This window comes from Rhinolophus ferrumequinum, chromosome X (genome assembly GCF_004115265.2).
Source record: "Rhinolophus ferrumequinum isolate MPI-CBG mRhiFer1 chromosome X, mRhiFer1_v1.p, whole genome shotgun sequence".
Taxonomy (NCBI): Eukaryota; Metazoa; Chordata; class Mammalia; order Chiroptera; family Rhinolophidae; genus Rhinolophus; species Rhinolophus ferrumequinum.
The window spans coordinates 111,369,902-111,394,583 of NC_046284.1; the positions used below are offsets into that span (position 1 = coordinate 111,369,902).

Below are 24,682 nucleotides of genomic sequence, written 5' to 3' on the forward strand. Positions count from 1 at the left end.
AAATGACATTTGAGCCACTGAATTTTGGATTATGAATACTGTTACCTCCATTAAAGCTGATAATCAGTTGACTATTTTTATTTTTTTGTGCTTCTTACTTAATTTTTGTCCTTATTTACATGGAAAAAGTATGAAAGGATGCATATTTATACATTAACAAAATCAGTGTGTTATGAAATATTTTTCAACAGAGGACCTAAAACAAGTGCTTTTTAGGACTAGTCTTTTTTTCAATGTTAGGTCTACTTGGTGAGTAAATGGTTTCTTGAGTCTGTATTACGTCATGGGAGATGGGCTTATTCTCTTTGAGTGATACAGGTAGTATTGTAATAGCATATTGAATGAGTTCTGGCCCCCAAGAGGATTAACGCACTTTCACACTCTGGATGACACATCATTTGTTTTATTTTACTATGACGAACTCTGAAGCCCTCCATTGCTAGAATATTTTTATTTTCCACATTTGTTCTACCACCCAAAAGTTAATTTGCATCATGCACTGTGTCATTTTAAACAATTTTGTTTTGTTTTGTCTTAATTTTGCTTTTTAAAAATTTTGTTTGGTTCCATCCCTCAGCTCATCGCATGCACCTTAGTCCCATGGAAACGTTTCTTGTTATGCGACTATTGACACCTACACAGGCTTCTTTAGCCAGAAGCAGAAGTACATTCATGCTCTCTGAGCAGGCCAGTGACTCAGGTAAAAGAGGCCTTGCTGGTGACACTGAGGAAAATGCCAGAACTGGTGTTGGTCAGCCTAAGAATTATTCCTGAATTTATGTATTTTGCTTCCCATTTGCTGGTTTCATGAAATGTCTTCAACAGTTAATTACATTTTCTATCCACCGGTGTTTTGCTACTGCTATGTTTCTTTTCTTTTAAGTGTCACAAAGGTGAGTAAATTATTTTGTCATTGAGGGCATATAGATTAGAAAAAAAATCTTCATAAGCTATGGAGATTAGTAGACTTTTTAAAGAGACGGTTTGGCAAGTAGTCTATAAACCACAGTCTCTGGAGTCCCATAACCAACTCTACCACTTAGTAGTTTTTACCACTTTGGGTAAGTTAATTAACCTCTCTAAGCCTAAGTTTCCTCAGCTGTAAAATGAATTTATTTCAAATTGTCATGAGGATTAAATGAGATAGCACAATGATTGGCACGATAAGAGTTTAGCAAATGTCTAGAGCCTTGCTACTCAAGGGTTGGTCCATGGACCAGGACCGTAAGCATTACCTGGTAGCTTGTTAGGAAGGCAGACTCTCAGGCCCCACCAGTCTGAGACGTCTCAGACTGACATCTGAGAAACACTGGGCCTATGACACCATCAAAGCCCTTCGTTGAACAAAGGGGATCAAATCATCATGGCAAGATGAATGAGGGCTGGCATTCTCTGCGCATGAGCAATGCTATATCCGTATTAGGGTAGGTCAGGTCTCAGTTCCCAAGATAGTATATTCAGTAAGATGACATATAAATGGCATATGATCCTCTACCTAGTTTTATCTATTCCTGAGTGGTTGTGCTATTTCTACCAAGAAGATATACAGGTGACCAATAAGCACACGACAAGATACTCAACATCATTAGTCATTAGGGAAGTGCAAATGAAAAATCACAATGAGATACTACTTTACATTTACTAAGATGGCTAAAATTCAAAGGAAAATAATAAGTCTTGGTGAGGATGTGGAGAAATTATTACTTTTATTCATTGCTGGCGGAAATGAAAAATGGTGCAGTTGCTTTGAAAAACAGTCTGGCAAATTCTTCACAAAGTTAAGCATCGAGTTACCATATGACCCAGCAATTCCACTCTAGCTATAGAGGCAAGGAGATTGAAAACATATGTTCACACAAAAACTTGTACACGAGTGTTCTTAGCAACACTATTCCTCATAGCCACAAAGTGTAAGCAACCCAAATAATGGATAAATAAAATGGTGGTATAGCCATAAAGCAGAATATTATTCAGCCATAAAAAGGAATGAATTACTGATACATATTACATGATGAACCTTGAAAACATTATGCTCAGTGAAAGAAGCCAGACATAAAATGCCACAAATGGTATGATTCCATTTATATGAAATGTCCAGAATAGGCAAATCCAGAGAGACAGTACATTCGCGGTTGCTAGGGACTGAGGGAGGGGGAAGGGGAGTGAATGCTTAATGGGTACGGGGGTTCTTTTTGGGTTGTTGAATTTGGGGTATAGAATTAGACTGTACTTATTGTTGCACAACCTTGTGATATACTAAAAAACACTGCATTTTAAAACGGTGAATTTTGTGGTATATGAATCATATCTCAAACAAACACAAACTTTCTGGGAAGTAGGAGCTATCCCCATTTTGAGAAGAGGAATGTGTCAGGAGGTCCCCAAGACCACTCCCAGAATCGCTGATTCTCTAGAAGGACTCATAGCCATGATTTATGACACTGAAAGGCTATAGAGCAAAATCAGCAAAGGGAAAAGGCGCATGGGATGAAGTCTGGGAAAGACGAGGCACAAGCTTCCAGAGTCCTCTCCCAGTATGCACACGCAGGACACATTCCCCAGCAATGAGTTGTGACATACATGAAATGCTGCCAACCAGGGAAGCTCGTTAGAGACTCAGTGCCTAGGGTTTTTATTGCGGGCTGGTCACATAGGCACCGGTGCCAGGCAGAAACCCAAATTCTAGACTCTGAGAAGGAAGGCAGAAGTCATGTTTGTATAGCTTAGACACAGTGAGCTACTCTTAAGTTAATGGTGAGAATCCTCCTGAAATCAAGGGCCAACCTTGTAAGGAGGTTTTTCCAAGGATAGCTCTCAGGCTTGCTATGTTAACTCTTTCCACACAAGGAAGTTCACGTTTAGAGAGGTTAAGTAACCTGCCCAAGTGATCCAGTTATTAGGTGGCAAGTGTTAAGTCTGTGTGGCTCCAAGGCCCAGACTTTGAGCTCCTAAAACGAACTGGATGGACTCTTGTGCATTGAGTGTGGGAGTCTTTTAAGATAGAGTCCCTTCTGTGCACATGAGGAAAAGTATGGTGGTGTTTGGAGACTGTGGATTGCCTGTGTCACGTTTTAACAGAAATGTGGTGTTCTTCCCAACTTCCTGCTCGCCCTGCTTTTTCCGTCTGTACTCCGTCTTTCTGGCTCTTATCCTGTAACTCTCTAGTATTCCATGCCTGTCCTCGTGTAGCTCCTGCCGGCCCTCTTAAATCTTCCTACAAGTCTTCTCCCACTCGGAGCACCGAGAGGAAGAAGACTGCATCTACATCCAGTGTAGGAGATGCTGGGAAAGCGGCCCCTGCAGGAGCGGAGGCCTCTCCGGTAGGTTTAAACCCACCCGCTTACCCCCGGGACTGGATTATCCAACCGCATGATCGTTCCCTGCACTCCACCTGGCTCTCTGTGTCTCCCAGTCTCCAGGGACTGCTCAAGGGGCAGATGGGGTTTAAAATTTCGCCCAACCTTTGAAAATCATGTAACTTTTTGTACCCTCCTAAATCTTAGTGCCTTGGGGCAAATTCCAAAAGACCTTCTGCTCATTATAGTGTTTCCTCCAGAGGACAGAAGTCAGAAGGAACGTTCTAAGCGTTTTCTCTCTGCTTTATTAAAGTTGTCTGATTCTGAGCCAGTCTTGCCTCTATAGGCAGCTAGAACTGAAGTTCTCGGTCAGCCTTCGTCTACAACAGTGCCCTTTAAACGTGTTTGCTGTCATACTGACACCATCAGCAAACCAAATGTTGAGCAGGTACCCCCAATTATGTATATTTATTTAGGAATTGTACATATTATGCTACTTTTGTTAGTTATCACTTGATATGTAATAAATTACCCCAAACCTTAGCAGCTTAAAACAAATGTTTATTATGTCATTGGTCAGAAATTGAGGATGGCGTAGCTGAGTGGTTCTGGTTCAGGGTCTCTCGTGAGGGCGTGCTCAGGGTGGTGACCAGGGCTGCTGTCACCTGAAAGCTCTGCTGGGGCTCTTCCAGGATGGTCTGCTCACATGGCTGTGGGCAGGAGGCCTCAGTTTCTTACTGCATAGACCTCTCCATAGAGCTGCTTGAGTAACCAAATGGCATGACATCTGGCTTCCCCCAGAGCAAGAGAGAGCGTGCAATGCCTTTTGTATGCCGGCCTCAGATGTTGTACACTACCACTTTTGCAAGTCACTCAGACCAACCCACAGTCAGCGGGGAGGGAATTCAGCTCCACTTGTTGAAGGGAGGAACATCCAATGATGTAAGGACTTACTTTAAAACCACCACATTATCATATTATTGGACATTCATTTTTATAATGCCATTATTCATTTTTTTAAATCCAGTGTTGCCCTGAGTTTCTCACATGAGAAATGACCCTCGGGTTTTACTGTAGGGTGGGTTCCTGTGGAAGTGGACTGACGTATGTGAGTATGGGGGCCAAATGAGGATTTGTTGCGGAAAGGTGCGATAGGGAAAGAAGGGAAGCACCCTTGCGGAGCACCCACTGCGGGCCGGGCACTGAGGCCTGTGCCTCCAGCCTCCTGCCAAAGAAGGCCATGGGAAGACATAGAGGGATGCGTGGGATTGCAGGCCCCGTCATACCGGGTACACTGTTAGGATCCACAGCTCACTGTCTTGGGTGTTATAACCACATTTGCACCCACTTGTAACTTTTTTCTAGTGATTATAGATCTTTGTACTCTTTTCAGTTTCTACATATCCAGGACCGTAATGTGGTTCTGTGGTTAGCTCTTTGCAAGATAACAAGAAGGAAATCTTTGCATTTTGAGGCGATTTTTTTTTTCCTTAATTGGGTGACCTACATATGATGACCTCATGGTGTTTCTCTGCAAATAGACCCCTTGTGGGGAGCACTATAGCTTCATATGGCTGCTTCTGAAAGAAAGCTGTACATTCACTTCCATCTGGGGTATTTTTAGAAATGGTAGAAGTACTGCTAAGTGTGGGCCATGGCTGTCCTATTCTATGTCCTCTACAGACAGAGAAGATGAAGAAGGGACCACGAACAACAGCTTCCAATCCCAGCATGGGCCCCGGGTCCCCTCTGAGAAGATGCGAGGTGCCAGGAGGCATGTCTAAGAGATCATCTTCTCCCGTGACACCCAAGTAAGCATCTTTCTTTCCCCTTTGCCATAGTTGGACGATGAAAGCAGTTTGGTGGGGCTCTGTGTGGTGCAGTGTGTGCCTCCTGCTCTCCCATGCGGCGTGGCCAGCTCTAAGAGGTGAGCAGGAGGAATGCTGGACTGTGACTTATGGCCTTCTCTCTGAGCATCTTCTGGATACATGATGGGCTCTTAAGGAGTTTTGTTACCTGGTAAATGTGGGACTCTTAGTTACTGAGATGATCTATTCAGCATTTTCTCTTTTTAAGTCCATCAGTTCCATTCTGCTTTTCTGGCAGTTTCCTTCTTTATCCTTCAACTGCATCTGGAGTGAAGTGATTACCTTGTGCTTGGGCGCTTGAGCTCATGTACACGCTCACTCTCCCCTCTCTCCTCTGTTTCTGTAAAAGAGAGACAATAATGACTTGTCAGCCACCGTTAGCAGTATGTTTTAATGAAGCCATTATATTTTTTTTAATTAAAAATTGGGTGAACTCACCAATGACACCATGTACCTGAAAAACAGATTCACACAGTGTGACCATTATCTTAAGTCATTAAAATGTTTTAGTGACAGTAAATGACAAAAATGTCTTGGTGAATAACTCAATCCAACAGTAGAATGGAAACATCTTCACTAGTACTGACAGAGAAAGAGAAATATGATTTTAACTTGGGAAAATAGGAAACTTTTATATAGAATCATAAAACTTGTTTAGTGCATCAGTTTGGTTCAGAGAACAGGATAAAACACAAATTTAATGAACACTTCGGAATTTATTAAAAGTATTTCAAGGTGACGTCAGCTCTTATTTCTAACTTGTTGCTTCCTAACAGAGACATTTGCGTGATTGTTTTGCTCAGAGGTCATTATGGTTTTCATAGACTACTAATTCTTGCTATTGCTGTCTCCGTCTTCCACATGGAAAAGCCTTGCACAGCGCATTGCTGAATTAGTAGCTTCTTGGCTTTTTGTTTTGTTTTTAAGTCCACTGCATCCTTTCTGTGCTTGTATTGCCTGTCTTTGGTTATGGTATTGCTCTCTTGCAAACTCAGTCTAGGTGGGCTATAATGTCTCTATCTGTCTTATTTCTGAGCCTTCCATTCACGTCACTTCTCTGGTGTCAGTTTGGGACAGTGACATTAACAGAGAGAAAAGCCTGCTCATACTGGGGTTTTTCCATATTTTACTGCTCTCTTTCCAAGACATTGACTCATGGTCCCTGCATGGACAGTAGCTGGCAAGTTTCACGATCATCATTGTAAATTCCACTGAGGTGAACGAGGGGTTGTTGTCCTCTGTAGAGATGAGAATTTGATTTTTGGAAGCAAGCTGTCAGTGGGCTCTGGTATTTCTTTGAGGTTGAAATCTTGAACATTGTGTTTTAGGAACTCTTTTATTTATATCTTCCATATATATATATATATATATATATATATATATATATATATATATAAAAGAGTTCCTAAAATATGTATATATTTTATTATGGTATAGTTGACATATAACATTACATTAGGTTCAGTTGTGCAACAGAATGATTTGATATGTGTATACATTGCAAAATGATCGCCACAATAAGTCTAGTGACCATCTGTCACCATACATAGTTACGAAAGTTTTTTTCTTTTTTTTTCTTGTGATGAGGACTTGTAAGATTTACTCTCGTAGCAAATTTCAAATATTTAGTACAGTATTATTAACTGTACTCATCATGCTGTGTATTACATTCCCATGACTTACTTATTTTGTACCTGAATGTTTGTGCCCTTGGACTCCATTCACCCATTTCACCTACCCCCATCCGCCCTTCCCTCTGACAACCACCAATCTGTTACTGGTATCTATGAGCTAGTTTTTATTTTGTTTTTTAGATTCTACATATAAGTGAAATCATACAGTCTTTGTTTTTCTCTCTCTGACTTATTTCACTTAGCATAATAATCTCAAAGTTCATCTATGTTGTCACAAATGGCAAGATTCCATTCTTGTTTATGGCTGAATGATATTCTATTATATGTATGTGCCACATCATCTTTATGGAGCTATTTTATGTTTTAAAGGATACATCGTCTGAATTTTATAGAAAAGCTCTCTCTGACCAAAGAGACCTGAACAAAATCTCAGGCTTGCTTTATACAGTTCAGTGTAGAGAAACTTAAAATTTTTCCCCTCTCTGCAACAGTAACGACTACCTAATGGGTGCTTCATATAGTATACTGGTGGAATGAATGAATTCAAGTCACTGTGCCAGACACTTCAGAGAATTTCTAGATGAGAATAGTCTCCTCTTGAACAGGCCCCAAGAGAGGTAGGAGGGAGATGTGGGCACAGAGGACAATCCAGGCCTAGACCGGAGAGGGAGCTGTCTGCCTTGAACTGCTCATCTCGCAGGATGCAGCTCAGCCGTCATCCTCTCCAGAACCAGCCAAAGTTGAATTCATCCCCTTCTCTGTGCTCACTGAGCGTCATGTGCAGACCTCTGTCATTCATCCATTCATTAAGTACCGCCAGAGTGCCTGTTCTGTGTGCAGTGTTCTCAGCTGTCATAGAGCCTACCTGACAGTGCACAGCAAATAAAACATCAGGTGGCGAGAAGTTAAAAAATACAACCAGGTCGGATGACAGAGAGTGATGGAGGGGAGTAGCTAGATACGGTAGTCAGGATGGTTTCTCTGAGGAGGTGACATTTGAGTAAAGCCCTGCATGAAGTGAGGCAGCAGACCACATTGTTCTGTGCCTCACTGCACTGTGTCACCTCCTGCTGCGAGGGTGGGGACTGACTTGATTTACTGTTGCACAGTAGGGGCTCAATAAGTGTCCTTGGGATGAAAGCCAGAAGGGAGGAGAGCCTGGAGGGTGGGGCGGACTAGGCTGGCTGGTATGGGCGGTGCTAGGACCAGTCCTGCCCAAGGATTCTGGCCCTTGGCCTCTTCCTTTAGGGGCCATTCATAGGTTTATTCTCCCACTGATCAGTCCCTTAAACGTTCGCTTTTCTGGGCTGCATATTTCACTTTGAGAATTTTTAAAGGATGAGGGATGCTGGCTTCTGTACTGTGCTACGGGGTATTCCTGGCACATCAGCCAAGAGAAATGATTGGAATGACCTAGATTTTCAGAGCCTTATACATGTCATCTCTAGTGTAAGCAGGAAAAATAACTAACTCGAACGTGGCTGGACTTCTTGGGTACTGTCCAGACTACCAGAATCATCATCTTAAGAGGAGCCCTGGGGATAGAAGTTGCTCGGGTGCCTCTAAATCAGAATTACATGTTGAGAAGTCTAAGGAGAAGCAAACGTTTTTTGATTTTAAGAAGTTTAGAAGGAAAGATAGTTTCTCCCTGGGTGAAAATTGATAGTTGAACCTCACTGGGTATGGAGTAAGTTTCAGAAATGTAGGAAGTCAAGTAGACCGTAAGTAAATTCTGAAAATCCAACCCAATGATACAGCAGTGAAAAAGAATGGATTGCAGCCGCCCACAACCAGTGGGTGGATCTCAGGAACATAGTGTTGAGCAGCAAAAGGAAGTTGTAGAAGAATGCCATTTACATATATTGAGTTCTCAGATGTGCAAAAGTAAACTGTTTTTTTTTAAGAATATAAATGTGCTAAAATGGTCTTTAGAAAAAGTAAGAAAATGGCAAACATGAAATGCAAAGTGATGATGGCCTCTGAGTAAGGAGCGGGGAGGCAGTCAGGGAGGGTCACACAGGCGTTTCCGGCATGATTATAATGTCTTTCTTTGGAACTAGTTGGTGGGCATATCGGTATTTGTTATATCATTCTTTATACCTTTCATATTTTATAAGTACTCTTTTGTATACTCAATATTGAAGGAAGACAATAAAAAAAGAAGCACTTGCTGTTATAAATGGTGTCACAAACAAAATAAACCCTAACCAAAGTGGCACTTTCAACCTTCCCTCTGTGCAGACCAAGTGTGTGATCTTTAAAGCACGCTGGATGTGACGTGGCTTTGGGCTTGGTTAGTCCCTTTGAACTCTCATCCAGAAACCCAGACGGGTTATGTGATGAATGGCTCTGACAGTGCATTGTTCTCCTCCCGGATCTTGGATAAACTAAGCCACTGTTGGGTGGCGGTGCATATTAATGGCATTGCTCTTTTAAGCATTCAAGTTTATTTTCATTGTTCACATTGTTGGGTACTTGTATGGGTTTTAGAAAACTAGCCTCAGCAACATTCTCAAAGATTGTGGACGGAGGGAGCATAGCTTTCTTCTTGTAACCTAGAGGGAGGAAATCAAGTGTGGCCGAGTGGACTGAGCCAGCCTCTCAGTGTCAGTGCTGCCTCTACTCCCAGTTCTTCAGTGTGAAATACTGTCTAATGGTCTCAGGTTCTTAGAAATATATTGCAAGTCAGTTTGGTCATTATGATGCAGAATGTTTCAGTTGTCTATTGGTGCTGTGACAACTCCACCCCCCTCAAATTTAGTGGCATGAAGCAACAGTATGTTATTAACTCTTACAGCTCTGTGACTTGGGCTTACAAGGAGGGTCTCTCTGGGTCTTTGTGGTTGCTCTGTGGGTTGACTTGGGCTCACCAGGGGGTTTTCGCCTGGGGTCTTCCATGCAATTCCAGTGCAGTGTCAGCTGAGGCTGCAGTTATATTAGGACTCAACTGAGCTTGAGGTCCAAGATGGCCCCTTCACCTGCCTGGCACTTGATGCTGGCAGTTGGCTGCAGCTCAGCTGGGGCTGTCAGCCGGAATAGAATGCCCACATGTAGCCTCTCCATGACTTAGACACCTCACAGCATGGCAGCTGGGTTCCAAGAAGGAGTGGGTACCCCAAGAGTGGGTATCTCCCAGTACTGGAAGTGGAAGCTGCCAGGCCAGTTACGGACTATGCCCTGAATTGGTACAGCATTCCTTCTCTGCTGTATTTTATTGGTCAGAGCAGTCAGGCCAACCCAGATTCAGTGGGATAGAGAAATAAACTCAAAAGATCATGTGGGATGGGAGGAGGTATTGTGGCCGACTTTGGAAAATACAATCTGCCAAAGATCGTCACTTTCATAGTTAGCTTATACCTTAGATCGATGTTGTATCAGGAACCTGGCCTAGGTGCATTTCACTTTATCATGCAGTGGAAACAAAACAGATTTTATTTGTCCCTATGAGGAAAACAATTAAGACCAGGTTTTCTGGAGGGCCCCAAATAAGGACTTCGCACCCAGATGCACAGGCTCCTGGAGCCAGCCTGTTCCTGTGGTGGTTGAGGGCACTGATCAGCCATTCCTGGGTGCCCTTCGCATAAGCCCCTCTCGTAGGTATCTGACGTGGTTATCCCTGCCCACAGATGAGCATCTTCCGTGGATCACTGCTCCCTGCACTGGCAATTGAACTTGTTTTTGCCACCACCATTCCCAAATAGGCTTTTACATTCTTACCTGAAAATTTCCTTGAAAAGGATAATTGAAAATGTTAAGTTATACCTCTTCCTGACAGTCATATACTCACCCAGTCCATACGTCTATATTTCTCAGTCTTACCAGAGGGTAATTTGAGTTTAGACTAGTTTTTAAAAGCCTTTTCACTGTGAAATCATTTCAACCCTACAGAAGAATTGCAAGACTAGAACAAAGAACTCCTGTATCCCTTTCATCCTGTTAACATTTAGCCACATTTGCCTCATCATTCCCATCTCCCTATTCTCATTCACTCTCCATAGACACAACACACACACACACACACACACACACACAGATTTTTCCCAGAACCATCTGGGAGTAACAGACGTCATGACCCTTTACCCGTAAGAATGAAGACACTGTTTTATATAACCACAGTACAATGGTGAAATCAGAAAATTTAACTTTGACATAATGTTGTTACTTAATTTACAGTCTATATGCCACTTTTGCCAGTTGTCCCAATGAGATCCTTAATAGCATTTTTTTTCCTGGTCCAGGATCCAACCGAGGCTCCCACACTGCATTGCGTTGTCTTGTCCCTTTAGTCTCCTTTCACTTGGAACAGTTCTGCAGCCTTTCTTCTTCATGACCTTGACATTTTAAATGAGCACAGGCCAATTATTTGGAGGACTGTTTTCACTTTGAGTCAGTCTGCTGTTTCCTCATTAGAGTCAAGTTGTGAGTTTGGGGCTGGAATCCCGCTGAAGGGCTGTTGCCTTCTTCTCTGTGCGTCGTATCAGGAGGCCAGGGTGTCGGGTTGTTCCATTACTGGTGATGACAACTTAGATCTCTTGGTTAAGGTGATAGACACAGGTTTCTCTGTTGTTATCAATTTTTCTTTTCCTCTCTGGGAAGGAATAAACTGTGACGGTAAACAGAGACTTTTCAGAATGTTGGCTGAGCTGTGCTGACAAGGCCACAGACCCCTGCTGTCCTGTGGGTGGGCTGTGTTCACCGTGCCTGGCGTCAGGTGGTTTTGGAGAAAATAGAACTAGATTCCAAGATGTGGAGGAAAAAAGCCCTTTGGGGTTCTGCTTTGCAGTAAGCTCGTGTTCAGAAGCGTGACAACGCTCTCCCGACAGTTATTCTTGCTGCTCCACTTACAGAGGTGTTTGTTCATATTTCCTCCAGTCCTGGAACCGCAAAAGGTTATATAATCCTGCCTTGTGCACCGGGAAGGCCTCTCTCTCCCACCCCAACAGAACCTGTGAATCCTCTTTGTGAGATTGTCAATCACTGGAGGTATTGAACTTTAAAGTGGAAGAGCTGTAAACAAAGCAAGATGAACAGTCAGTGACTCGGGTGACAGCCCTGGCTCTCTGCTCTGTTGACATCTCTTGGGAAAGGTCATTTAACCCTTCAGACTGCTTTTCTTACTTAACATATGGTTAATAGTAGTTTCCCACCGACCTCACTGGGTCATTGTGGCCATCAAATAGACCCTTATTAAATAGACGAGAAAGTACTTAAAACTAAAATTGTATGAAAACACAGGGAGTTCCCCTGATTAATTGTGTTTAATTTCTTTCAGCAGTCAACATACTTATTTCTAGGAAACTGGGTGGAGGATGACTTTGCCAAACCTTGTTTGGCCTGCAGGAGTGTGAGCAGGGCTGGCCAGAGAGCCTTGGGGCCCCCACATTAGCTGGTTCAAGATACCTGAGCTTAGCAGCTCTGGCAGGTGCCTGGCGCAGTGCTAAATCCATGTAGGGAAGTGGGAAGACAGGATGAACAGGAAACTCTAAAGATTCAGAGATAAAATAGAGAGCTTCTAAGATTGTCATCTATATTTTGGTCACTCACTGTTAAAACAAAAAAATCTATGAGTTGCCTGTACTTCTCTAATTTGAAGGTCATCTGTGTGAGGGTACGCGCGCGTGGGCGCGCTTGTGCGCGTGGCTCTAATTTCTGTTTATTGGGCAAGGGCTGGGGTAGGAGACTGTAAACAGACTTCTTAATATATTGAGTTTCATCCCAAACAATCCACCATTACTCCTCAGGTAGAAATTATTTTTAGATGTGTGCTCATGGATAATTGGCCCAGTTTTATTTAGAATAGAACCTCACAGTCTATGGTATGAACAGAATCTACGTGTGAGCGTTCTGTTAAAGCAAGTTGGAGCCAGGCTGCTGGGGGCATGGGCAACCTGAAGCTGTCAGACCCTCTCCCACTCAGGCCAGTCTGGCCTTTCCTCCCTGGGATTGTGATCCTGCTTCACATTACCACCTACGTACGGTATCCAGGCCCGCTGATTGAGGGTCACTTCACGCTCCATTCCCTTCTGATAGTGAGCCATTCCAACTGCAGCCAGGTCGGGTCTCCTACCCACTCGGAGTTGTGTCTGTAGAAGCGCTCCTTCTCCATCTGCCCGTTGGTGGGTAGAGGCAGCAGCACACTGCCGGCCCCCCGGGCTGGAGCCCGCCTCGTCTGGCACTGCTGACAGAAGGTCAGAGTGCGGGCTTGCTGTAGGCAGGTCCAGAGAGTGCTCGAAGGCTTCCAGCACCTTGGCACAGCCCCACCTATCAAACAGATCATGCCTCGCTCCTTGAGGAGGAAGATGAAGGCAAGGAAGAAGAGTAGATGGCTTTTTGCCATTCTTTCTAGTACCAGAAATTCCTATTTAACGAGTCATGATAGGAACGCTTACAGAAGAGAATCTATTTCTGTCTGCATCATCTACCATAAAATAGCACCTTCCTATTGCCTCTCCCTCCAGATCCCAAATCCTGGGTAATTTTTTGCCATTCCCTGCCCCTGTTGTTGGAGCGAAGCGCATCTAGCATGCACATGATATTCCAGGAAGTGGGTGACTTGTTTTGATCTTCACAAGGCATTAGACTGAGTCCCTTGAGGCCCTGGATGACAGTGTGAAAGGAGGACCCTGCCAAGCAAAAGATCACCTGCGATAGGTTTGTACAGGTGATTTGAACCTAAACACGGGATTTTGCAGCTGATTGGAAGACAGTGCTCAGTGGAGAACTGTCATCGTGAGAGGGTCACAGTTCTTCCTCCTGGTTTTCGTTCATTCTTGTCTGTGAGGAGAATTCAGATTTTTATTTTATCATATATTTAATCAACACTGATATCTAACAGCTATTGAGTGCTTACTCTGTGCCAGTTTAAAATGAGCGCCTGGGGGTCTTAGTGACCCCACACTCAGGCTTAGCCACCATGGCAACAAGGAATAGGGCAGAATTGTAAGAAACGGAGTCAGAGACATGTGGGCTCAGACCATAGCTCCATGGCCTCCTTAACCTTTCTCAGCACTGTTTCCTCATCTGATAATAGTACCCGTGTCCTACCGGGTTTTGACAGCTAAAAGACACACGTATGCACACATACATACACAGATATGTATATACGCATATATACACTTAGCAGCACAGTGGCTGGTGTGTAGACAGCACTCAGGAAGCATGGGCGCCATTATGGAGGGTGTGAATGGAAGTCGGAGCTCCAGGTCAGTTGGGGAGGGATCCAGGTGCGGCTCTGTGAGAACTCATAAGGCACTAGTTACTACCTCTCAGGAAGCTCACTGGCATGCCTCGGGGTCACTGTGGGGATTAGGAGACAGCCTCTCCAACCACGCAGCTCCACTTCTATCTGCTTTATATAGGTAGAAGGTATGTGGGAGTTCTCACCTTAGTGGTTCTCAGCTGGGGGCGATCTTGCCCCAGAAGGGACATTTGACAATGTTTGGAGACATTTTTGGTTGTCACAACCTGGGGTGGGGCGTGGAGATTGCTACTGGCATCTCATGGATCGAGGCCAGGGCTGCTGCTACACATCTTACATGTACAGGACAGCCCACCACATAGAGTGACCCGGCCCAAATGTCAGGAACGGCAGGGTTGGGAAACCCTGGTGGTGCATATGCATATGGATATGGAGGGGGCAGGAGGAAAGCTGTGCATGACTTTTATGTGGTTAGTTGTCTAGGAATGAAATTAGGAAACCAGGTGATAATAGTTCATCTGGAAAGAGACGCCTGGTTGCTGAGAGGTCCCTTAGGAATGGTGGGGCTGAGTCAGCTGAGCCCAAGCGCGGAGGGAGAGCAGTCTGCAGGGAGGAGGCACTGTCCACGGGGACGAGGTGTCACAGGGGCTCTGTGTGGCTCCAGGCCTAACAGGATGATGGCACAGGGAAGCCACTGTGGCCAGTATGAAGCTGTTCTTCCCGGCGTCAGAGCTGTCCAGCTGGGGAGCAGACTGCTGGTGAGGGACGTATGGTCCACCATGGAAATGGGATCTGGACTGATTCCATATCAGTAAAATGGTTGATGCTGAAAAACTGAATTTCAAAACTTCACATTGTGTTCCGGTTGTATTCTTTGGGTCGAGTAGTCATATCACTGTGTGGCCCTCAGCCTGGCATTGATTGAGAGGTGTTCTGCTGGGCACCTGGAGTCGGCCTTTTAGTGTGAGAGCATCCCTGGAAAACTGGCCTACATTTTACTCAGTCCACGTACCACCTGAGCATCATTTTCCAGCTCAAGACCAGTTTTAATATTGATCTGGTCAGATTTTTTCCTTATCACCAGGATCCCCGATTAGGTAACTCTTAAAGCCTCTGGTGAGAAATTGGCCTTTAATATTAGGTTGAGTTGCCGTTTCTATTGCTGTTTTTATAGATCAAAAGCAGTTGAATATTAGCAGTGTCATACGGTTCAACCAGCTATAGGATTGAGAGTGACAATTTGTAATTTACGTGCAGATTACTTTATATTTTTCCTAAAGGAACTCTGTACAAATGCCACATCCCCTTGCAAACTTCTGGGTAACCTCGGCATCTAAAGCTAGGCTGTTACCTACATCATCAACATCCAGTGCTCACCAGCAGCCAGGCCTAGGCTGGCTACCTATAACGGACCTTCTTCCGACAGACATAAGACATTCAACAAAGTGGTGTTTCCCTGGGTAGAAATGGGCTTGTCCTCACCTTTTGCATCGTCCTAGTAGGAAGAGAGATTCTTTTAAATCTGAATACCCTCCAAAAGGACACCCCTGTCCCGCTCTCTTGCCTGACTTTGTTCCTCAGCATGTAAAAAGGAACCAGATGTCAGTTATGTCTCAGGAAAGGTGAATTTTTGTTTTTTTAAAGAAAGCAATGTGCTTAGAGAAGTAAGCCAGATTCAAAAGGACAAATCCTGTATGCTTCCACTTCTATGAGGTTCCTGGAATAGCCAGGTTCCTAGAGACAGAAAGTAGAAGGGAGGTTGCCAGAGGCTGGGGAGGGAGGAACAGGGAGTTAGTGTTTAAGGGGTCCGAGTTCTGTGGATAGATGGTGGTGATGGTTGTACCGCAGTGTGAATGTACTTAGTGTCATTGAACTGTACACTTACAGATGGTTAAGATGGTAACTTTTATGTTGCATGTATTTTGCTACAATGGAGAAAAGGAGCCAGCTTGTCCATTGCCATGTGCTAAAGTCAGCTCCAGCTCTGGTGTTCATCTAAGAGAAGGTGGGAAAATGCTTAACATTCCATCCTTACGTTGTCATCAAACTTAAGTGAAATTAGGACATGGCGTCACCAGCTGGGCTCCCTAAAATATTGTCCCTTCCACCAGGCCATCTTATAGCTACTGTATGTTCTTGTTAGGGTGATAGTACGTCAGAGAATTTTGAGTGTGTGCTAAGCCTTGACAGATGAAATTGTTCAAATTTTTGGAACCAGCTGTCTTAGGACAGATAGTGCTGTAGTCAGGCCTAGAGATTACCTCCTGGCCTGTTTTTGGTTTCCAGGGCAACTTCAAAAGCATATCCACAGTCTCCAAAGACTGCAAAGCCACCATCCCCAGGGTCTCCCATGAAGTACCGCTCACCTGCCTTGCCCAGCCAGGAAACGCCCAAGAAGAAAGCAGAGAAAGAGAAGAGCAACAAGGAAAGGGAAGGGGCCCTGGCTCAGCGGGCGGCCAGCCCACACGGGGACGATACCCCAGAGAAGCACGTGGTGGACAAGCACATCACCGAGAAGCAAGCGGCCGCTGCAGGGAAGGCCGAGAGCAGTGCAGGTAGGCCCTCCTTGCTGACACTACCCAGCCTCGGCTTTCTGGGCCAGTTCGCCCTCTGACCCAATTCATGTGGGTGGGAATCTCATGTTTGGGGGAGAGAGGAGTTTTTCCTAAGATAGCTGCATGCACCCATGCTTTCTCAGGCTTGCGCATTGCCTGAATCCTTTCCCTTGGTCTCCTGAGGGTCCTGGTGGAGGAGATGTCGGGATGCTGAGCTGCATCCGGCCAGCAGCATCACTTCCCACAGAGGCTCTTCCTTTAGTCCTGTAAACTGCTGTGATGCATGCAGTGAGTTCACCCAGACGGACGCAGCAGTGGTGGCTGCTGTGGAACTTGCCAGTGGCCCTATCTCTCCTCCTGGCCTTTTCACTACCTTCCTCTGTGAAATGCATCCAGGTCACAGGCCCCCTCCCCCCCCCATTGCACCATCTCTGCTCAGGGGCTAATTATGCTAGTCCTGCAGCGTTTCCTGTCCCCCACTGGGTTGGGCGTTTCATTTCCAAATGGCAGCTGCCCTGTGAGTGCGATCAGTGTTTCATTTGCCTTGATCTTTTCCTCTGATGCAGCCTCAGGGAAGCCCACAGCAGGCACCACCGATGCAGGAGAGGCTGCGAAGATCCTGGCCGAAAAGAGAAGACAGGCCCGGTTGCAGAAGGAACAGGAGGAACAGGAACGGCTGGAGAAGGAAGAAAAAGACAGGTATGGGGGTGCTCAGAGTTTTGCCACGATCTCACAGAAAAGGCTGTGGTGGAAAGAGCAATTCGCCTTTCTTGCCAGAGCTTTGGAATTGATGAAACCTCGGCAGAAATGTAGGTCTGCATGGCCGGTGTTCAGAAGACTGCATCTTCTATTAGATGTCATTAAGAGCAGTGGAATTTTGCTCTTTTCAGAGGACCTGGAGACTCCTAGCTCCTGGATCTAAATGTCACCAGCAGCATCCTGTTCCCCTCTTGGAATCTAGGACTAGCCAGGCCTCGTAGAGCCATCCAAGGAGTTTGAGCTTTCTTTATAGAATGAGGTTCTCCCTGAAAAGACGGGATATAGAGGTTTTGATTCTGCTTCTCTAATCATGTTCCCCCCCCCAAATTATCCTAATTCACACCCCAAGTGAGGGAGCGGAGGGTCGGGCAGAGGCCCTTGGATGGGGTGGAAGCCGACCTCATAGTCCGAGAGATGGGAGTTACAGGGGCTCCCATCCTGGAGCGTGACCGAAGACACGTCGTGGCACTGGTCCCTAAACTTTGGAAGGTGTCCGAATCATCCCGGGAATGCAGTGAAAACACGCAGGCCCAGGCCCTGTCCTGCCTCAGCAGCTTGCCCAAGTCGGAGAACCACGGCTTAGGTTGTATCAGGCACTTGGTCAAATACAGACAGCCTGCCTTTTCTGATCTTTGAATTCAGAGAGGAATGCATGTTGAGGGACAAGGTAGATTTTATCTCTAAACTGATAAAGGAAGCTTTTAGGATAATCACAGAGTGCAATCCAATACTATGTAGAGAACTGACATGACAGAAGCCCGGCACTGAATTGAGAGTAATAAAAAATAGCATATTCTTGATCCTGAAGTGACCTTGGCAAGTCCTTTGTGGTCTCTGATTACAAGTTTGCTGATTTGTTTCTTAAAAGGGCAAGGGTGGTAGGTCTGGCTGGTTCCTTCTTCAAATTCTGGACTTCTCTGTTGATTTTCATACTGCCAGCCTTTTGGTCAACAGCGGCAGATCTTCTTGTTGAGTGTTGTGCCTGGGCTGGTGTGGGTAGGCCACAGGATGTGTGAAGGGAGGTCGCGGGAAATGAACATGAGTGGCAGGACCTCAGATGACACACCTTGGTGATTGTAGGTCCTGAGCAGGGGAGTAACATGATTGTAGCTGTGTGCTGAGGAAGGTGAAGTCCTTTAGCTTCCAGCGACCACCCTCTCTTGCATTTTCTTCACAGCCCAGCTCCTGAAAGAATTGATTGGGCTCCCTGTCTGTTTCCTCAGCCACATTCGGTCTTCGTACCTCACACTCACCGTTCCTCCCAACTGCCAGGCGCTTACCCACGTCTTTGTTGACTTTCACCTTGTCGAGCTCGCCCTTGGTCTTTGGCCTCCCCTTCTTGGCCTCCTCTGTCCGCCCCACGTCCCCTCCCATGTTGCCTGGGCTCCCAGCCCTCAGTGCTGGGCCATCTTCACCTGACGAGCCCTCCCGAACAGTGGTGCTGCCTCCTGCTCTGCCAGTGCCCTCGTCGTGCTACCCGTTTCAAAGGGTGTGGGGCTCCCATCGCACACCCTGCTTTCACATTGAGCACTTGGTGAACTAACCAACTCGGCTCCCATCTCCCTTTCTACCCTCATTTCCCCTTTGCTTCTGTCGCTGAAGCTCATTTCCTCTTACTTTGTAAACCTTCGTTACTTTCTGGTTGGTACAAGGGAGGCACTACATTACACGTGTATTGGTGACTCCTGAGTCTGTGCCTATAGCCTGGTCTCTCGCTGTCCAGTACCGTGGCCGCTAGTCCCATGTGGCTGCAGAAATGTAAATTCACTAAAGTTAAGTAGACTTCAGTTCTACTACTAGCTGTACTAGCCACATTTCAAGTGCACCACAGCTACGTGGCTAGTAGCTACCAAAATGGGCAGCACAAATCTCTAGAGCATTTCCCTCATCATAGAAAGTTCTGCTGGATAGCACTGGTCTAGAACTTAGAGGCTGCATTTCTAACTGCCGTGTGTTTTCATTGGACTATGTCCCATATGCACTTCACATTGAGTATTTCCAAAGCAGACCTTGTTATCTTTCTCCCAAACTTCCTATTCCTTTCACAGGTTCTGTGCTCGCATCTCTCCAAGCATCCAAATCAGAAGTGTCAGAGCCAGCTCTCAACTCTTCCCTGTCACTCCTCCTCGGTACCCCATCAGCTGTTGGGCCCTTCTGGGATGCCTCTTCAGCATCTCTCTCCTCTCCCTTCCCCTCCAGCCCTTCCTTTCCTCTGAGCTCCAGCCCCTGTTGTCCGTCGCCTGGACTGTGTCTGTGGCACCCCAGCTAAAGTCCCTGCACTAGGTCTCCCAGAGCTTGTTCACTGTCCACACTGTGTCCCCAGTGACTACTCACACATAAGTGTTATTGTCACTTTCACATTCTTTAACAAGCTAGCGAGAGACTCCCCTGCCTATAGGATCCATCCCAACCTACCAACAGGCCTTCAGAGCCAGCCATGACCTGGCCACCAGCCTCCCTTCCACCTCCAGCACCCTGGCACCGGCATGCAGGGCTCCCCGACCTGCCCCCATCATGCAGTTCCACACCTCCACTTTTACTCTGCCCCACGTACACTCATGCTCCTCGACAAACATACATTCTTTTCTCCAGACTCAGGTCAAGCTTGGCTCCCTGTCTTCAGCCTTTCTCCCTGCACCAAGGAGAGAACTCACGTCTTCCACTCTTCCCCTTCCTGAGCTCAGCTGTTCAGCTGACTCACAGCCTCGTCTGCTCACAGGCCCCCTTCTCCCTACTCAGCACCTTAAAAGGCTGACATATACACTTTGGATCGCAGGTACTGGCGCTCAGTAAATGTACGAGGAAGGCAGAGAGGGAGGAAGAGGCCCACCTAAGACAGTCATGGGCTAAGAGAAGGTGAAGGCTAACGCAGGGTGGCGAAGGTAGACCTGGAAAAGGGAGGGTGAGCTCCCATCAGGTGGTCCCGCTCTGGTCTATGGCCTTGCACAACCCAACAGAAAGGGGCCAATTCCAAGTTGATGCTAATGTTTGATTCTAAGGACTTAGGAGAAGGGTATACCCAATAAACAGTAAAGGAAGGACAGAAGGGATTCATTTTAGAGTATAAAAACTATCCATTTGATTTTAGATAAACTGAGTTTAAGGTGCCTGCAAAATGTCCCCGTGATTGGAAATGGAGTTGATGCCTGGGGTCTAGGTGAAAATGAGAGCAGTACACTTGACCCAAAACCAGTTTTCCCCTCTCTTGCCAGAATATGTAGCTTTGCATAGTACCATGTGGGAGGTGAGAAAGTACTAGACAACCTGGGGGTGGAACACAGTGGATGCCCCTTGGAATAAGATCATTCTCACATCTGTTTTGTGCTTAGTCAGTAGTCCAAGCCACAGAAATGTGGTTGCCAGATGAGAGAATATGGAGAAAAATAAAGATACTCGAGCCAAACCACGGAAAGCTGGTTATTGTCACAAACTGGTGAGGAAAACACCATGAGGGATGAGACCATTCCGAGCAAGAGTCCAGACAGCTGGGCCTAGGAAGAAGATCTAAAGCTGGTCAGGTCCCCACTAGCAGTGATATCAGGGCTGTCTTGGAAGCACACAGAGCAGGAGTCTTGGAATCGAGACAAGGAAGCCTAGAGCCCAGGTGCACCCTGGGGAAAGCACTGGCAGAAACTAGCAGGCTAGAGCTCTTACTGTGATTACCACATGGGGCCTGTTAAGTTACGGTAAGAAGCTGAAATATCTGCTAGGGACTCACATAGACAGCCATTCAAGTTAGGTACCCCGCAAGCAAGGTCACGTAGCCAGGCTGAAGCTCGGTGCCCACACAGGAGTTAGCCCCGGGCCTGGCACTGCAGGCAGAGGTCCTCCGGGTGGCAGGCTGTTGGGGTGAGAGCTGGGCCAGGCGGGGCCTCTCCAATGTGGTGTGGTGGGCATGATGGCAGCCAAGGCTGGAAGGAAAAGCCAGGGTGACACAGCCTCATGGGCGCAGGGCTGAGAGAGGTCCTCCCAGGAGGGACATTTAATGCTGTCAAAATCTGCAAGACATGCCAAGACTGAAGAAAGGCTGTTGGTCTTGCTGCTTAGGAGATGAACCGAGGTTTTGGAGGAACATTGTGGAGATGGTGGAGACATAAGCCAGCTTAGAAGAGGCGAGAGGTTGGAGGCCCTGAACGTGAGCCAGACACACAGAGGCTGGCAGTGGAAGGCAGGGGAGAGTTGCCTTCTGCAGGCTGTGGAAAGAGACGTGTAGAAGGGTGAAATGATGGAAGAAGGAGATGGGATGGTGGTCGAACACGGTGCGAGAGAGTGGAATTAATAACACAGGTGGTGGCATTTACAATCCTTTGCCTAAGGAGAGGAAGAAAGGGGAAATTTCTGAGCAGTACTGCCATAGCGGAGAGAAGTGGAGGAAGCCCAGGTCAGGTGGCCCCAGGCTCCTCTGTAACGTAGTTGGTGATGCCATCAACTAAGGAGGATACTGAACACTGAGGAGGGTGGAGGTTTCCACAGGGATCGGGGTGGGGGTGGGATACGAGGCTCGAGTGGCAGCAGAGGCCCAGGGACAGATGAGCGGGCAGCCTTGTTTGGACCCTACTCTAGTGTTACCAGCCCAGGAGGGGCACAAGTGGTCTTGGGGGCCACCCAAGCCTGGAGATGCACAGCCGCGTGGCCTCCATGCCATCCCAGAAATGCTCAGGAGGGGATCAGAGGCCTGGGCCACTGAGAGAAGAGGGAGCAGACACAAGTTACTGCACAGAGCCACCAGAAGTGGGTCAGGAGAGAAGGCGGTGAAGGACAGCGTGAGCGCAGATCAAAGGTGGTCAAGTTTCGGGTGTTAATCAAAGGTGAAGCTTTTTGAAATGGAAACGTTTAAGCACACAAGGAAGAGGAGACCCACATACTTGTCCACAGGTTGAGTGACTGAAGGCTGAGCATGTGTCAGGGATATGGTACAAGTGTAAAAGGTGCGGGACGGGGCGCAAGGGGAGGCAGGGCCTGGAGGTCCGGGGTTGTTAAATGAAGAGTCTCACCAATGGCTGGTGACTGGGGGACGGATGGATCCTCTGAATGAGGACCATGGTGCACAGTTTTCTGGTATTTTCTCCCTGGTGAGGAAGGAGGATGGGTTTGGGGTGACTGATAAGAACGAGGACACAGAGGGTGACACACTGCACATAGGTCTGGGGAGGGTAATGATGACAGTGCGATGGTGTGCGGGCAGCTGGTAGCAGCAGGACTGTGGGGAAATGGCGGAGTCCACGCTCTCTCTCACTCTTTATGCAGGAAGAGAGAATGTTCATCCTTGGAGAGGATATTGAGGGACTGGGTTTCACACAGGTGAAGCCAGTTTTGACCAACTGTGGGGGAAGCAGAATGTGGTTAATGGGGGCAGTTTTGTCTGTAACAGGAGGGCCAGGCGGGTTCCCGGGCCTGGGGGAGGTTCTGTCGTAGGTGATTATGGAGACTTAGGGGCAAGAGGATGTGTTACTTAACTGCGTGTGTGCATTGGGCACCTCCGAAGTCCTCATGGAAAACCAGGAGAAACAGAGTGGCTTTTCAGATCCTGAGGATGAAGATAAAGGTGAAGCAGTTTGGGCATTAACTCACACGCAACGTATCCTTTTTATATTAACTTCTCTGGGACAGTCACAACTGGCTCCTTAAAACAGATGAGAACTGAAACAGTGCTCTGATTAACCTCTGGATAAATCCTGTACTCCACATGGCCATGGGTGGTAACCGCGCTGAGCATACTTAGTCTGTCTTTGAGGAAACGAAGGACTGCGGTTGCTTTTTGATTAGGTTCTGTGATGCTCTTCTCTACAGATCTCCAGAATATCTGGTAATAATTACAGTTTTTCCAGCCATTTTGGGGCACTGCAGCCCCTGCTGATACAGACTATGTTGTCACGTACTGTTAGTCTTAGACTAATGTCTTTAAGTATTTCTTTACCTTGTAAAATACCTCTTTGGTGACACATAAGCTAATTGCCTCCAGGATTCCTGAAGCCAACCATTAGGATGGAAGGATGTTCTTTTTAAGTTTGACCCTCTTATAATAATATAAAGCACCCAGTAAGTCACTGGCACACGCTTCTAAATAAAGGGAATTTCTGAAAAACGTACAGATTTATAGATGCACTTACAAAGACATCGGGAGTTGGAGAGAGCATTCATTTGCAGTGATAAGACAGACTAGTATTGGGGACTCTACCTAGAGCCAGGCATTGTCCTAAGTGCTTCCCATGCATTATTAACCTACTTAATTCTCACAGTGATGTCGTGGAGCCAATAATACAGCTATTCCCATTTTTAAAATGGGCATCAGAAATGATGAGTGACTTTCCAAGGAAGGGTCACATAGTGAGTGGCACGATCAGAACACAATCTTGGTCTTGCCCGTATGTCACATTGCCAGTAACACACTGCAAGATGAGTATGATTTCTCAAGTGTTTTGTAGGTTAGGAAAGTAAAACGTGTGAGCAAGAAGAGCCTTAGAAATGTAAAAACAGGCGCTTAGATGTTACAGAATTTTCCCTCACTGCTTAGAGTTCATTATCATCACATCACCAACCATTCATCTGTGGATGAAAAATGTCTAAGTGCCACTTAGTTTTTATATAGTAAAGAATAAAAGCTAAAATAGACTTTTAAAGATTGCCAAAATAAATGGAAACAGATATTTTAATTTCTGTATTAAATGTCAAGTTTATTTTGAGCATTTTCTTCCATTTGCTGCTTCAGAAATCATATACCAATTAGAACCCAAAGTGAACTTTTTGAGCCCATAGTCACTGCTCTTAAATTGCTGACTGGTTTCTATATGTATATGTGTAAGTATATGGACTGGAGTGGCTTTCCGAGAAGGATGAGTCATTTTCTTAAGTGGATACTAATTCAAGTGCGCGTGTCTGTGACTCTGTCACGCATTATGCTCTAGTGTCAGGACGGTTCTTTGGCAGTTTGCCTTTTGAGAGCGTCATTGTCTTCTAACAACAGTTATGTTCTCAAAAGGCTGGAGAGAGAGGAATTGAAAAGAAAGGCAGAGGAGGAAAGATTTCGCTTAGAAGAGGAAGCCCGTAAGCAGGAAGAGGAAAGGAAGCAGCAGGAAGAGGAAAAGAAGCAGCAGGAAGAGGAAGAGAAAAAACAGAAGGAAGAGGAGGCCAAGAGAAAGGCCAAGGAGGAGCTGCTGTTGAAAGAAGAGCAAGAGAAGGAAAAACAAGAAAAAGAAAAGCAGGAAAAAGCCATGATTGAAAAGCAGGTACCGTATGAGTCTTCATATAGCCTTTCCTTAATGGCCTTAGTTAATACTAGGTAAAATTAGTTAAATTTGAATAACTCATAATAGTCACTTGAAGTGTTTTCTGAAATTAACTGGGCTGGTTATTAAATATGAGTTACTTTGGG

At 46.0% G+C, this 24,682-nt stretch overlaps 1 protein-coding gene across 9 annotated transcripts in view; it reads left to right on the plus strand.

Annotated features, from left to right (window-relative positions):
- The window catches only part of MAP7D2 (MAP7 domain containing 2), a 91,770-nt gene that overhangs the window by 57,866 nt on the left and 9,222 nt on the right, over window positions 1-24,682 (plus strand). For 5 of the 9 annotated variants that reach the window (XM_033115120.1, XM_033115170.1, XM_033115134.1 and 2 more), the window contains 6 exons: window positions 578-700; window positions 3,166-3,320; window positions 4,980-5,107; window positions 16,283-16,551; window positions 17,118-17,250; window positions 24,290-24,536. In XM_033115120.1, the coding sequence (XP_032971011.1) occupies window positions 578-700; window positions 3,166-3,320; window positions 4,980-5,107; window positions 16,283-16,551; window positions 17,118-17,250; window positions 24,290-24,536 (1,055 nt within the window). The remainder of the gene's footprint in view (window positions 1-577; window positions 701-3,165; window positions 3,321-4,979; window positions 5,108-16,282; window positions 16,552-17,117; window positions 17,251-24,289; window positions 24,537-24,682) is intronic. The other 4 variants (XM_033115179.1, XM_033115186.1, XM_033115159.1 and 1 more) reach the window with 2 other exon arrangements.